The sequence below is a fragment of the Lethenteron reissneri genome, chromosome 63 (assembly GCF_015708825.2).
Source record: "Lethenteron reissneri isolate LAM-NWPU_2019-01 chromosome 63, ASM1570882v1, whole genome shotgun sequence".
NCBI lineage: Eukaryota > Metazoa > Chordata > Hyperoartia > Petromyzontiformes > Petromyzontidae > Lethenteron > Lethenteron reissneri.
In genome coordinates, this window is record NC_083841.1 from 2,326,699 (window position 1) to 2,340,794 (window position 14,096).

At 55.4% G+C, this 14,096-nt stretch overlaps 1 protein-coding gene across 1 annotated transcript; it reads right to left on the reverse strand.

Moving 5' to 3' along the window:
- Window positions 1-391: 391 nt before the first annotated feature.
- NTAN1 (N-terminal asparagine amidase) lies at window positions 392-13,842 on the reverse strand. Its single transcript, XM_061577163.1, has 9 exons — window positions 13,575-13,842; window positions 10,190-10,255; window positions 9,378-9,486; window positions 8,112-8,185; window positions 7,354-7,407; window positions 6,515-6,568; window positions 5,658-5,755; window positions 3,248-3,361; window positions 392-1,193 (listed from the first exon to the last, which is right to left on the reverse strand). Exons 1-9 carry the CDS (start codon window positions 13,597-13,599, stop codon window positions 1,026-1,028), a joined length of 762 nt encoding a protein of 253 aa, XP_061433147.1. The 5' UTR covers window positions 13,600-13,842; the 3' UTR covers window positions 392-1,025.
- Window positions 13,843-14,096: the final 254 nt, after the last annotated feature.

Here is a 14,096-nt window from a genome sequence, read left to right on the forward strand (position 1 = left end):
TTCCGCATGGAAAATGCGGAAGGAGGGTTCAAATTTTCCCGCATTTTTGCTAAAGTCAACCGCAAACGGTGGAAAGACTACTCCTATGACCGCGCGCTTTTAACAACACGTTAATGCGTTCTATTGGAAAGGATACATGCAAGGCCCAGCATCACGTAGGGCTTTGAGTTACTGATTGGAATGAATATATGATTTCCGCATTTCCGCACAAGAACCACATACTTTATTCAAAAGCGGAGCCGTGATTACGAGCACATGTACATGATGTATCCTTTCCAATAGAACGCATTAACGTGTTGTTAAAAGCGCGCGGTCATAGGAGTAGTCTTTCCACCGTTTGCGGTTGACTTTAGCAAAAATGCGGGAAAATTTGAACCCTCCTTCCGCATTTTCCATGCGGAAATCGCAACCCTGCCTCTCTCGTCGTGGCGAGCAGCAGCAGCAGCAGCAGCAGGAGACCTCCACATTGCCATCGAGATCCTGAACCACAGAGCTGCTGCTGCCCCCGCCGTCGTCGTGCGCGCGAATAGAACGGAAGCTTCTTCTTGGTTCTTTCGGTAAAGTCACGTAGAATGCAAATAATACAATAATAATGCTAATCCTGCATAATGCATTTCACAAGTAGTACTAATCGCATATCTGCATTTCCCATAAATATGCTAAATTCCTCTTGATATGCAAATTATTTTGTCAAGGCTCTCTTCCCCCTCCATCCCAGCTTAAATAGACGCTCCAAGCCTGGGGTGTGTCATTCAGACTCTGTCTTCTCGACAGACCTGGTCTTCACCTGGTCTTCACCTGAGGACGGCTGCTTGCGTTGGTGGCCGAAACGTCGTGAGAATTATTATGTTTTATTTTTATTATTTTACTATTTCCCTTCTACGTGACTTGACCGAAAGAACCAAGAAGAAGAAGAAGGGAAGCTATCGAGTGTGCAGGCGGTGCAGCTGCACTGGGGCAGGAGTTGAAGCGGCTGCGTCAAGAGTGCCGGACCGGGCGAAGCCACCGGGGGTGCCCCCCCCCCCTCAGGGGACCCTCTGCCAGGATCCGTGGGGGTCCCGGCGGTATCTGCGAGCGGCGCCCCCCGGGAAGATCGCGTCGCTGGGCTCGGGGTGCAGCAGCATGAAGCGCATCAGCTGACGCATGTTCGCCGCAAAGTCCGGGGGCTCCACCAGCGGCGACGTGGACAGGAACTGGCGGTGGGAGGCACGGAAGAGAGGGGGGATGTTAGACACGGAGTGACATGGGTCACGGAATCAGACGTGTGGGTCACGGGATCAGACGTGTGGGTCACGGAATCAGACGTGTGGGTCACGGGATCAGACGTGTGGGTCACGGAATCAGACGTGCGGGTCACGGGACGTGATGCAAGGGTCAAGGGTCATGGGACAGACGGGACACGTGGGACGTGATGCACATGGACATGGGACACGGAACATGGGAAATGCGACGTGGGATATGATGCCAGAGGTCACAAACGGGTTTTGATTCCTTACCCGTACCCGGCCGCACCAGGGTCACAAACGGGTACCCGTAACCTACCCGATACCCGGCTACCCGGCCGGGTATCGGGTAGGGTACGGGTACCCAATTGCGACTTCTGGGATGAAGCCATGTTGCAGGCGCGGGTGGGTTGATTCTAGGAACTTGAATTGTGAGAAGAGACAAGCCGTTGGGAAATGAGTGACAAACGGTGACTCACCAGTGACTCACAGCCTACCCGTACCCAGCCGCACCAGGGTCGCAAACGGGTAGCCGTACCCGGCCGGGTACGGTACGGGTAGCCGGGTATCGGGTAGGGTACGGGTATCGGGTACCCGGTTGCGACCTCGGCATGATGCGTATTACGTGGGCCACGGGACATACGGGACGTGAAAGTCCACACAAGGGATATCACGCGTGGGACATGGGACACAGCACACATGGGGCGAGATGCGTGGGACATGGGTCCATAGGGGACATGGAAGTCACCACAACATCATGCGTGGGACATGGGACGTGACACGTGGTAGTCGTAGTAATAACAAGAATGATATCATCTTCTTGGTTCTTTCGGTAAAGTCACGTAGAAGGGAAATAATAAAATAATAAAAATAAAACATAATAAAATTCTTTTAAAGCTTTTGTGACTGCAGGGATTCATCTTCTTGGTTCTTTCGGTAAAGTCACGTAGAAGGGAAATAATAAAGTAATAAAATAAAACATAATATTTTTTGTTGTTGTTATTTTATTATTTCCCTTCTACGTGACTTTACCGAAAGAACCAAGAAGATGAATCCCTGCAGTCACGAAAGCTTTAAATCGAAGAATGATATCAACTCTTAACGCCGCGCTGACACGGTGCTTGCTCACTCTCGACGAGACAGAGGGGGGGGGGCGGAGGGGAGCCGGGGCCAACCACTGCCCAAGCTCTGCGATCCTCTCTATATCAAGGTGCTATCGGCCAATGAATGTGTGTGTGCACGTGGAAGCAACCCGGAGTGCCCCGAGAAAACCCACCACGCATGACCTCTGTAATGACCTCCGATTACCTCGGTGATGACCTCTGTGATAACCTCTGTGATGACTGCGATGATGATCTGTGATGATCTGTGATAACTGCAATGATGACCTGTGATGATGATCTGTGATGATCTGTGATGATCTGTGATTACTGCAATGATGACCTGTGATGATCTGTGATTACTGCAATGATGATCTGTGATGATCTGTGATTACTGCAATGATGATCTGTGATGATCTGTGATGATCTGTGATGATCTGTGATAATGATCTGTGATCTGTGATGATCTGTGATGATCTGGACAGATGTGCACATCCGTGAAAAAGCGATTAAAAGCTCATCGGATTTTATCCAGTAAAAGTAAAGATTCTGATTCAGATGATCGCTGTGATGACCTCTTACGACCTCTGTGATGACCTGTGATGACCGCTGTGACCTGTGATGACCGCTGTGACCTGTGATGACCTGTGATGACCTTTTACGACCTCTGTGATGACCTGTGATGACCGCTGTGACCTGTGATGACCGCTGTGACTTGTGATGACCACTGTGACCTGTGATGACCTGTGATGACCGCTGTGACCTGTGATGACCGCTGTGACTTGTGATGACCACTGTGACCTGTGATGACCTGTGATGACCGCTGTGACCTGTGATGACCTGTGATGACCTGTGATGACCGCTGTGACCTGTGATTGACCCCTTATGACCTCCGTGATGACTTCTGCGCGATCTGCGAGTGACCTGTCTGATGACCTCGTCCGGCTGCACGAGCCACAGCGTCACGTTGTGCCAGCGCGTCCACGCGATGGGCTGCACGGTGAGCTCGCCGCGAGCCCTGCAGTACATCACGCCCATCTGCCTCGCCGCACACAAAGACAAAGCACCCCCCGCCGCCCCCCGTGCAGCCTTTAACACACAACGTACGGGGAAAGTGTTAGCGGCGAGCACCTGTGATGGCCGCCACGCATGTAGAGGTCGCAAACGGGTTTTGATTCCGATTTAAAGCTTTCGTGACCACAGGGATTCATCTTCTTGGTTCTTTCGGTAAAGTCGCGTAGAAGGGAAATAATAAAATAATAAAAATAAAACATAATAAAATACAATTCTCACGACGTTTCGGCCACAACGCAAGCAGCCGTCCTCAGGTGAAGAACAGGTCTGTCGGAAAGACAGCATCCATTCAAACACTGTCTTATTATGTCCATTCGGACGCTGTCTTTCTGACAGACCTGTTCTTCACCTGAGGACGGCTGCTTGCGTTGTGGCCGAAACGTCGTGAGAATTGTATTTTATTATGTTTATTTTTATTATTTTATTTCCCTTCTATGTGACTTTACCGAAAGAACCAAGAAGAGGGGTTTTTATTCTTTACCCGTACCCGGCCGCACCAGGGTCGCAAACGGGTACCCGTACCCGTACCCTACCCGATACCCGGCTACCCGTACCCAGCCGGGTATTGGGTACGGGTACCCGATTGCGACCTCTGGGATGAAGCCATGTTGCAGGCGCGGGTGGGTTGATTCTAGGAACTTGAATTGTGAGAAGAGACAAGACGTTGGGAAATGAGTGACAAACGGTTACTCACCAGTGACTCACGGCCTACCCGTACCCAGCCGGGTATGGGTACGGGTACCCGTTTGCGACCCTGGTGCGGCCGGGTACGGGTAGCCGGGTATCGGGTAGGGTACGGGTATCGGGTACCCGATTGCGACCTCTGATGTACATACGTTGAACTGCTTTCGCATTGGTCGGTCAGTGCCATTGACGAGCGTTTTGGGTTCACAGGACAATTTGGATTTGGTTGTGGAACGGTGGCGCTGTGCTAGGAGCAATGTACATACATCTTTAGCATCGTACGTAGCCAACTGTGGCTAATGGAAGGTGCGGGAAAAGGACAACAAACTATGGGTCTCTGTGTGGGTCTATGGGTCTCTGTGTGGGTCTATGGGTCTCTGTGTGAGTCTATGGGTCTCTGTGTGAGTCTATGGGTCTCTGTGTGAGTCTATGGGTCTCTGTGTGAGTCTATGGGTCTCTGTGTGGGTCTATGGGTCTCTGTGTGAGTCTATGGGTCTCTGTGTGAGTCTATGGGTCTCTGTGTGAGTCTATGGGTCTCTGTGTTGGTCTATGGGTCTCTGTGTGAGTCTATGGGTCTCTTTGTGAGTCTATGGGTCTCTGTGTGAGTCTATGGGTCTCTGTGTGAGTCTATGGGTCTCTGTGTGAGTCTATGGGTCTCTGTGTGAGTCTATGGGTCTCTGTGCTAGTCTATGGGTCTCTGTTCGAGTCTATGGGTCTCTGTGTGAGTCTATGGGTCTCTGTGTGAGTCTATGGGTCTCTGTGCTAGTCTATGGGTCTCTGTGTGAGTCTATGGGTCTCTGTGTGAGTCTATGGGTCTCTGTGCTAGTCTATGGGTCTCTGTTCGAGTCTATGGGTCTCTGTGTGAGTCTATGGGTCTCTGTGTGAGTCTATGGGTCTCTGTGCTAGTCTATGGGTCTCTGTGTGAGTCTATGGGTCTCTGTGTGAGTCTATGGGTCTCTGTGCTAGTCTATGGGTCTCTGTTCGAGTCTATGGGTCTCTGTGTGAGTCTATGGGTCTCTGTGTGAGTCTATGGGTCTCTGTGCTAGTCTATGGGTCTCTGTTCGAGTCTATGGGTCTCTGTGTGAGTCTATGGGTCTCTGTGTGAGTCTATGGGTCTCTGTTCGAGTCTATGGGTCTCTGTGTGAGTCTATGGGTCTCTGTGTGAGTCTATGGGTCTCTGTTCGAGTCTATGGGTCTCTGTGTGAGTCTATGGGTCTCTGTGTGAGTCTATGGGTCTCTGTGCTAGTCTATGGGTCTCTGTTCGAGTCTATGGGTCTCTGTGTGAGTCTATGGGTCTCTGTGTGAGTCTATTAATGCCTGTGTGTTGAACTTCTTTCGCACCGTACGTAGCCAACCGTGGCTAATCGGAGGTGCGGGGTGGTGGACAACAAACTAAACTAAGGACGATCTCGATTTGAAGCTTTCGTGACTGCAGGAATCCATACACTTTCGGTAAAGTCCACCTACGTGGTTTTACCGAAAGAACCAAACAGTATAAAGTAAGGACGCTCCGAGCGTGGGGAGTGCCTGGCACGCGGCGGAGGAGCGTCTCGCAGGAGTGAGTGCCACCGCTCACCTCGTTGTCACCGTGGTTTCTGGAGTTCCTCAAGGCCCGGTCGGGACCCTTGTCTGGAAACCGCGCCCTGAACAGAGATCCCGCGCGGACATCCACAGCTACGGCACGCGGAGCCAACACACGCACCACGAGTTGCGATTATTGCCGCTGTTGTTGCGATTCGGCTCGTTCACACAGGATTAAAACCAAACTACCTTGAAACTATTCAACTGCAGCCACCCCTCAGATTATCCGCGTGCAGATTAACCGCACGGCACCTGAGATTTAGACTCCAGTTAATAACTCGTGGATTTGAGTCACACGCAGACACGTCACACACTCTGTGTGTCACACGCAGACACGTCACACACTCTGTGTGTCACACTGCAGACACGACACACACTCCGTGTGTCGCACGCAGACACGTCACACACTCCCTGTGTCACACGCAGACACGTCACACACTCCGTGTGTCACACGCAGACACGTCACACACTCTGTGTGTCACACGCAGACACGTCACACACTCGGTGTGTCACACGCAGACACGTCACACACTCTGTGTGTCACACGCAGACACGTCACACACTCCGTGTGTCACACGCAGACACGACACACACTCTGTGTGTCACACGCAGACACGACACACACTCTGTGTGTCACACACAGACACGTCACACACTCTGTGTGTCACACGCAGACACGTCACACACTCTGTGTCACACGCAGACACGACACACACTCTGTGTGTCACACGCAGACACGACACACACTCTGTGTGTCACACGCAGACACGACACACACTCCGTGTGTCACACGCGGCGGTTACCACGCAGCATCACACATGGGTGAGAAGGAGGCTGGGTTGGGAGTCTAACCGATGCCGTAGATCACGGGCCAGTGGTGTCCTTCCCGCAGCTCGTCATTCAGTTCTGCAGCACAGCGGCAGCACAGCACATAAAGACACACAGCACATAAAGACACACAGCACACACAGCACGCACAGCACACACAGCACGCATGAACAATCTTACACACACAGCACGCATGAACAATCTTACACACACACAGATTAATTGCACACACACTCACACACTCGCACACACTCTCACACACACTCGCACACTCTCACACACACTCTCACACACTCGCACACACTCTCACACTCTCACACACTCACACACACTCACACACTCACACACACTCTCTCACACACTCTCACACACTCACTCTCAGGCACACACACTCACACACACTCACACACACTCACACACACTCACACACACCACACACACACTCTCAGGCACACACACGTACACTCACACACACTCACTCTCAGGCACACACACAGTCACACACACAGTCACACACACTCACACACTCTCACACACACACTCACACACACACTCACACACTCTCACACACACACTCACACACACACACACTCTCACACACACACACTCTCACACACACACTCTCACTCACACACACACACACTAACACTCACACACACACTCTCACACACACACTCTCACTCACACACACACTCACACACACACACTCTCACACACATACACTCACACACACTCTCACACTCTCACACACTCTCACACACACTCTCACACACACTCTCACACACACTCTCACACACACTCTCACACACACACTCTCACACACACACACACACACTCTCACACACGTAGAGTCCCGTTCCTACCGGAGGCACAGAATGTGACGAGGTGGATCTCTTCCTTCTGCTGGCTGAACGCGTCTGAAGAGACAAATACACAAAGACAAAAATCCCCCTTGTAGCCTCGCCAGACATTAGGGGCAAGTGCTGTTCACGAGCACCCATCCCAGTCTACACCCACTCATCCCGGCGAGTGAGGTGAGTGCAGTGAGTGCGGTAAGTAGGGTGAGTGAGGTGAGTGGGGTGAGTGTGGCGAGTGCGGTGAGTAGGGTGAGGTGAGTGGGGTTATTGAAGTGAGTGCGGTGAGTAGAGTGAGGTGATTGAGGTGAGTGCGGTGAGTAGAGTGAGGTGAGTGCGGTGACTGTGGTGAGTGAGGTGATTGAGGTGAGTGTGGCGAGTGCGGCGAGTGGGGTGAGTGGGGTGAGTGCGTCGTGTGGCGAGTGTGGCGAGTAGGGTGAGTGAGGTGAGTGGAGTGAGTGTGGCGAGTGCGGTGAGTAGGGTGAGTGTGGTGAGTGTGGCGAGTGTGGTGAGTAGGGTGGTGAGGTGAGTGTGGTGAGTGTGGCGAGTAGGGTGAGTGAGGTGAGTGGGGTGAATGTGGCGAGTGCGGTGATTAGGGTGAGTGAGGTGAGTGTGGCGAGTGTGGCGGGTGTGGCGGGCGTGGTGAGTAGGGTGAGTGAGGTGAGTGCGGTGAGTGCGGTGAGTGTGGCGAGTGAGGCGAGTGTGGTGAGTGAGGCGAGTGTGGTGAGTGAGGTGAGTGAGGCGAGTGAGGCGAGGGCAAGCCTCACCCAGCACGTCGAGGGTGAGGCGCTGAGAGATGCTCCTCTCATCTTCAAAGCCTCCAATCACGTGCAGGTCCAACCTACAGCACCCGGCCAGCATCGGGACAGAGGGATCACGCACGGGACACTCACGGGGAGCAGAGGGAGAGGGGCGAGGGAGACATGGGGGGGGGGAGACTTGGGGGGAGACATGGGGAGGGAGACATGGGGAGGGAGACATGGGAAGGGAGACATGGGGAGGGAGACATGGGGGGGGGGAGACATGGGGGGGGGGAGAGATGGGGGGGGGGAGAGATGGGGGGGGGAGAGATGGGGGGGGAGACTTGGGGGGAGACATGGGGAGGGAGACATGGGGAGGGAGACATGGGGAGGGAGACATGGGGAGGGAGACATGGGGGGGGGAGACATGGGGAGGGAGACATGGGGGGGGGAGACATGGGGGGGGGGAGAGATGGGGGGGGGGAGACATGGGGAGGGAGACTTGGGGAGGGAGAGATGGGGAGGGAGACATGGGGAGGGAGACATGGGGAGGGAGACATGGGGAGGGAGACATGGGGAGGGAGACAAGGGGAGGGAGACATGGGGAGGGAGACATGGGGAGGGAGACATGGGGAGGGAGACATGGGGGGGGAGACATGGGGGGGGAGACATGGGGAGGGAGAGATCGGGAGGGAGACATGGGGAGGGAGACATGGGGAGGGAGACATGGGGAGGGAGACATGGGGGGGAGACATGGGGAGGGAGACAAGGGGAGGGAGACTTGGGGAGGGAGGCATGGGGGGAGAGATATGGTGGGGGAGACATGGGGGGGAGACATGGGGAGGGAGACATGGGGAGGGGGAGACTTGGGGGGAGACATGGGGAGGGAGACATGGGGAGGGGGAGACTTGGGGGGAGACATGGGGGGAGAGACATGGGGAGGGAGACATGGGGGGAGAGACATGGGGAGGGAGAGACATGGAAAGGGGGAGACACGGGTAAAAAAATAGTGAGAGAGTCATGGGGAGGCAGAGAGGGGTTGAGGGAGCCGGGAGGGTGAAGAGTGAGACAGAGTGACAGAGGCTGGGTTAGGGATGGTGAGGGTGGCCGGGTGAGAAAGACAGGGTGAGGTTGTGCGTGGATGAGGAGCGATGGTGAGGAGGAATGGTGAGGGTGAGGAGGGATGGTGAGGGTGGGGAGTGATGGGGAGGGTGAGGAGTGATGGTGGGGGTGAGGAGCACTGGTGAGGCTGAGCTATGATCAGTGGGGGGGGGGGGGGGGGTGAGGAGGCACCTGCCGGGCGACTGCGTGGGCGACAGGGCGAGCACGTGCTCGACCACGGCCCTCGCTCCGCGCGCCGTGCCGCTCCCGTCAAAGTGGCCCAGGCACACGGCCCCGCTGCCTGCACGACACACACACAGAGAGGGGGGGGGGGGCCCCAACCGCGTAGCCTCAACCGACTGCCGGGGCGAGGACGCGGCGGCTCAGGAAGAGGATGGGCGACGGTCGAGAACGACGACAGGAGAATCCGCGGATTCTCTGCGCCCCCCTCCGCCGAAGTCCCCCGTGCGTGGCGGATGTGCCGGGCTCGCGTTGTGTTGCAATAAAGACACGCTCGTACAACTTCTTGGTTCTCTCGGTAAAGTCACGTAGAAGGGAAGTAATAAAATAATAAAAATAAAACATAATAAAATAATTCTCACGACGTTTTGGCCACAACGCAAGCAGCCGTCCTCAACCTTCCCTTCTACGTGACTTTACCGAAAGAACCAAGAAGATGAATCCCTGCAGTCACGAAAGCTTTAAATCGAAATTTACGCTCGTACAAGTTCAGATGTTGTTGTTAAAATGACGATGCCGGGAGTGACGGCCAAGGGTCGCGACGCTCCGTCCGCGAGACGGAGCGACCGGGGCGGCTTCATCGCGGGAATCGCGAGTGGCGGCGGTGGCCGCCGGTGGCATGGGTGAGGGAGGCCTTGATCCAGAGGCCTTCATCCAGCAGTGGATTGACCGTGGCCGACGACGGGGACGGTGGTGATAGTTCGGAGTTGCGGTTCGCAGGGTGAGCGGATATGAGAGCGGCGGATATGGGGGCGCACCCTCACCGCTATGGCGCAGCACCACCAGGTGGCAGGTCGTGGCCTCCTCCGAGCCGAGCAGCCACGCGGCGTCTGGGGTTAGGGACGGCAACAACAGCAGCAGCATCAGCAGCAACCCAGAGTGGGGTGAGTGCAGAGGTCACAAACGGGATTTGATTCCTTACCCGTACCCGGCCGCACCAGGGTCGCAAACGGGTAACCCTTACCCGGCCGTACCCGTACCCTACCCGTACCCTACCCGTACCTGGCCGGGTATCGGGTAGGGTACGGGTATCGGGTACCTGATTGCGACCTCTGGGATGAAGCCATGTTGCAGGCGCGGGTGGGTTGATTCTAGGAACTTGAATTGTGAGAAGAGACAAGACGTTGGGAAATGAGTGACAGTTACTCACCATTGACTCACGACCTACCCGTACCCGTACCCGGCCGCACCAGGGTCGCAAACGGGTACCCGTACCCGTACCCGGCCGGGTATGGGTAGCCGGGTATCGGGTAGGGTACGGGTATCGGGTACCCGGTTGCGACCTCTGGGTGAGTATCTCCTCAGTGGTGGTGAGTAGCGTGTGTGGGGTGAGTAGCGTGGTGAGTGGGATGAGTAGCGTGGTGAGTGGGGTGAGTAGCGTGGTGAGTGGGGTGAGTAGCGTGGTGAGTGGTGGTGAGTAGCGTGGTGAGTGTGGTGAGTAGCGTGGTGAGTGTGGTGGTGAGTAGCGTGGTGAGTGTGGTGATAGGGTGGTGAGTGTGGTGGTGAGTAGCGTGGTGAGTGTGGTGAGTAGCGTGGTGAGTGTGGTGAGTAGCGTGGTGAGTGGTGGTGAGTAGCGTGGTGAGTGTGGTGAGTAGCGTGGTGAGTGTGGTGAGTAGGGTGGTGAGTGTGGTGGTGAGTAGCGTGGTGAGTGTGGTGAGTAGCGTGGTGAGTGTGGTGAGTAGCGTGGTGAGTGGTGGTGAGTAGCGTGGTGAGTGTGGTGAGTAGCGTGGTGAGTGTGGTGAGTAGGGTGGTGAGTGTGGTGGTGAGTAGCGTGGTGAGTGTGGTGAGTAGCGTGGTGAGTGTGGTGAGTAGCGTGGTGAGTGGTGGTGAGTAGCGTGGTGAGTGTGGTGAGTAGCGTGGTGAGTGTGGTGAGTAGGGTGGTGAGTGTGGTGGTGAGTAGCGTGGTGAGTGTGGTGAGTAGCGTGGTGAGTGTGGTGAGTAGCGTGGTGAGTGGTGGTGAGTAGCGTGGTGAGTGTGGTGAGTAGCGTGGTGAGTGTGGTGAGTAGGGTGGTGAGTGTGGTGGTGAGTAGCGTGGTGAGTGTGGTGAGTAGCGTGGTGAGTGTGGTGAGTAGCGTGGTGAGTGGTGGTGAGTAGCGTGGTGAGTGTGGTGAGTAGCGTGGTGAGTGTGGTGAGTAGGGTGGTGAGTGTGGTGGTGAGTAGCGTGGTGAGTGTGGTGAGTAGCGTGGTGAGTGTGGTGAGTAGTGTGGTGAGTGGTGGTGAGTAGCGTGGTGAGTGTGGTGAGTAGCGTGGTGAGTGTGGTGAGTAGGGTGGTGAGTGTGGTGGTGAGTAGCGTGGTGGTGAGTAGGGTGGTGAGTGTGGTGGTGAGTAGCGTGGTGAGTGTGGTGGTGAGTAGCGTGGTGAGTGTGGTGAGTAGCGTGGTGAGTGGTGGTGAGTAGCGTGGTGAGTAGCGTGGTGAGTGTGGTGGTGAGTAGCGTGGTGAGTGTGGTGAGTAGCGTGGTGAGTGTGGTGAGTAGCGTGGCGAGTGTGGTGAGTAGCGTGGTGAGTGTGGTGAGTAGCGTGGTGAGTGGTGGTGAGCAGCGTGGTGAGTAGTGGTGAGTAGCGTGGTGAGTGTGGTGGTGAGTAGCGTGGTGAGTGTGGTGAGTAGCGTGGTGAGTGTGGTGAGTAGCGTGGTGAGTGTGGTGAGTAGCGTGGTGAGTGGTGGTGAGCAGCGTGGTGAGTAGTGGTGAGTAGCGTGGTGAGTGTGGTGGTGAGTAGCGTGGTGAGTGTGGTGAGTAGCGTGGTGAGTGTGGTGAGTAGCGTGGTGAGTGTGGTGAGTAGCGTGGTGAGTGGTGGTGAGCAGCGTGTGTGGGGTGAGTAGCGTGGTGAGTGTGGTGAGCAGTGTGGTGAGTAGTGTGGTGAGTAGTGTGGTGAGTAGCGTGGTGAGTGTGGTGGTGAGTAGCGTGGTGAGTGTGGTGAGTAGCGTGGTGAGTGTGGTGAGTAGCGTGGTGAGTGTGGTGAGTAGCGTGGTGAGTGTGGTGAGTAGCGTGGTGAGTGTGGTGAGTAGCGTGGTGAGTGTGGTGAGTAGCGTGGTGAGTGTGTGTGAGTAGCGTGGTGAGTGTGGTGAGCAGCGTGGTGAGTGGTGGTGAGTAGCGTGGTGAGTGTGGTGAGTAGCGTGGTGAGTGTGGTGAGTAGGTGGTGAGTGTGGTGTCGTGGTGAGTGTGGTGAGTAGGTGGTGAGTGTGGTGAGTAGTGTGGTGAGTAGGTGGTGAGTAGCGTGGTGAGTGTGGTGAGTAGCGTGGTGAGTGTGGTGGTGAGTAGCGTGGTGAGTGTGGTGAGTAGCGTGGTGAGTGTGGTGAGTAGCGTGGTGAGTGTGGTGAGTAGCGTGGTGAGTGTGGTGGTGAGTAGCGTGGTGAGTGTGGTGAGTAGCGTGGTGAGTGTGGTGAGCAGCGTGGTGAGTGTGGTGAGCAGCGTGGTGAGTGTGGTGAGTAGCGTGGTGAGTGTGGTGGTGAGTAGCGTGGTGAGTGTGGTGAGTAGCTGGTGAGTAGCGTGGTGAGTGTGGTGAGTAGCGTGGTGAGTGTGGTGGTGAGTAGCGTGGTGAGTGTGGTGAGTAGCGTGGTGAGTGTGGTGAGTAGCGTGGTGAGTGGTGGTGAGTAGCGTGGTGAGTGTGGTGAGTAGCGTGGTGAGTGTGGTGAGTAGCGTGGTGAGTGTGGTGAGTAGGGTGGTGAGTGTGGTGGTGAGTAGCGTGGTGAGTGTGGTGGTGAGTAGCGTGGTGAGTGTGGTGGTGAGCAGCGTGTGTGGGGTGAGTAGCGTGGTGAGTGTGGTGGTGAGTAGCGTGGTGAGTGTGGTGGTGAGTAGCGTGGTGAGTGTGGTGGTGAGTAGCGTGGTGAGTGTGGTGAGTAGCGTGGTGAGTGTGGTGAGTAGCGTGGTGAGTGGTGGTGAGCAGCGTGTGTGGGGTGAGTAGCGTGGTGAGTGTGGTGAGTAGCGTGGTGAGTGGTGGTGAGCAGTGTGGTGAGTGTGGTGGTGAGTAGCGTGGTGAGTGGTGGTGAGCAGTGTGGTGAGTGTGGTGGTGAGTAGCGTGGTGAGTGGTGGTGAGTAGCGTGGTGAGTGGTGGTGAGCAGCGTGGTGAGTAGTGGTGAGTAGCGTGGTGAGTGTGGTGGTGAGTAGCGTGGTGAGTGGTGGTGAGCAGTGTGGTGAGTAGTGTGGTGAGTACCGTCCGTGGGCTCTGTCGCCGCCATCTCTCCCTGGTGGAGGTAGACGAGGCCCTCGGGGCCCACGGTGCGGACGGGCTGGGCCCTCAGGGCAGCAGCGTCGGCCTACAGCACACACAGCAAGTTACACACACAGCACACACATACAGCTAGTACACACACAGCACACATACACACAGCAAGTTACACACACAGCTAGTACACACACAGCTAGTACACACACACACAGCAAGTTACACACACAGCTAGTACACACACACACAGCAAGTTACACACACAGCACACACATACAGCTAGTACACACACAGCACACATACACACAGCAAGTTACACACACAGCACACACATACAGCTAGTACACACACAGCACACATACACACAGCAAGTTACACACACAGCACACACATACAGCTAGTACACACACAGCACACATACACATAGCAAGTTACACACACAGCTAGTACACACACACACAGCAAGTTACCCCACACAGCACACACAGTACAGCTAGTACACACACACAG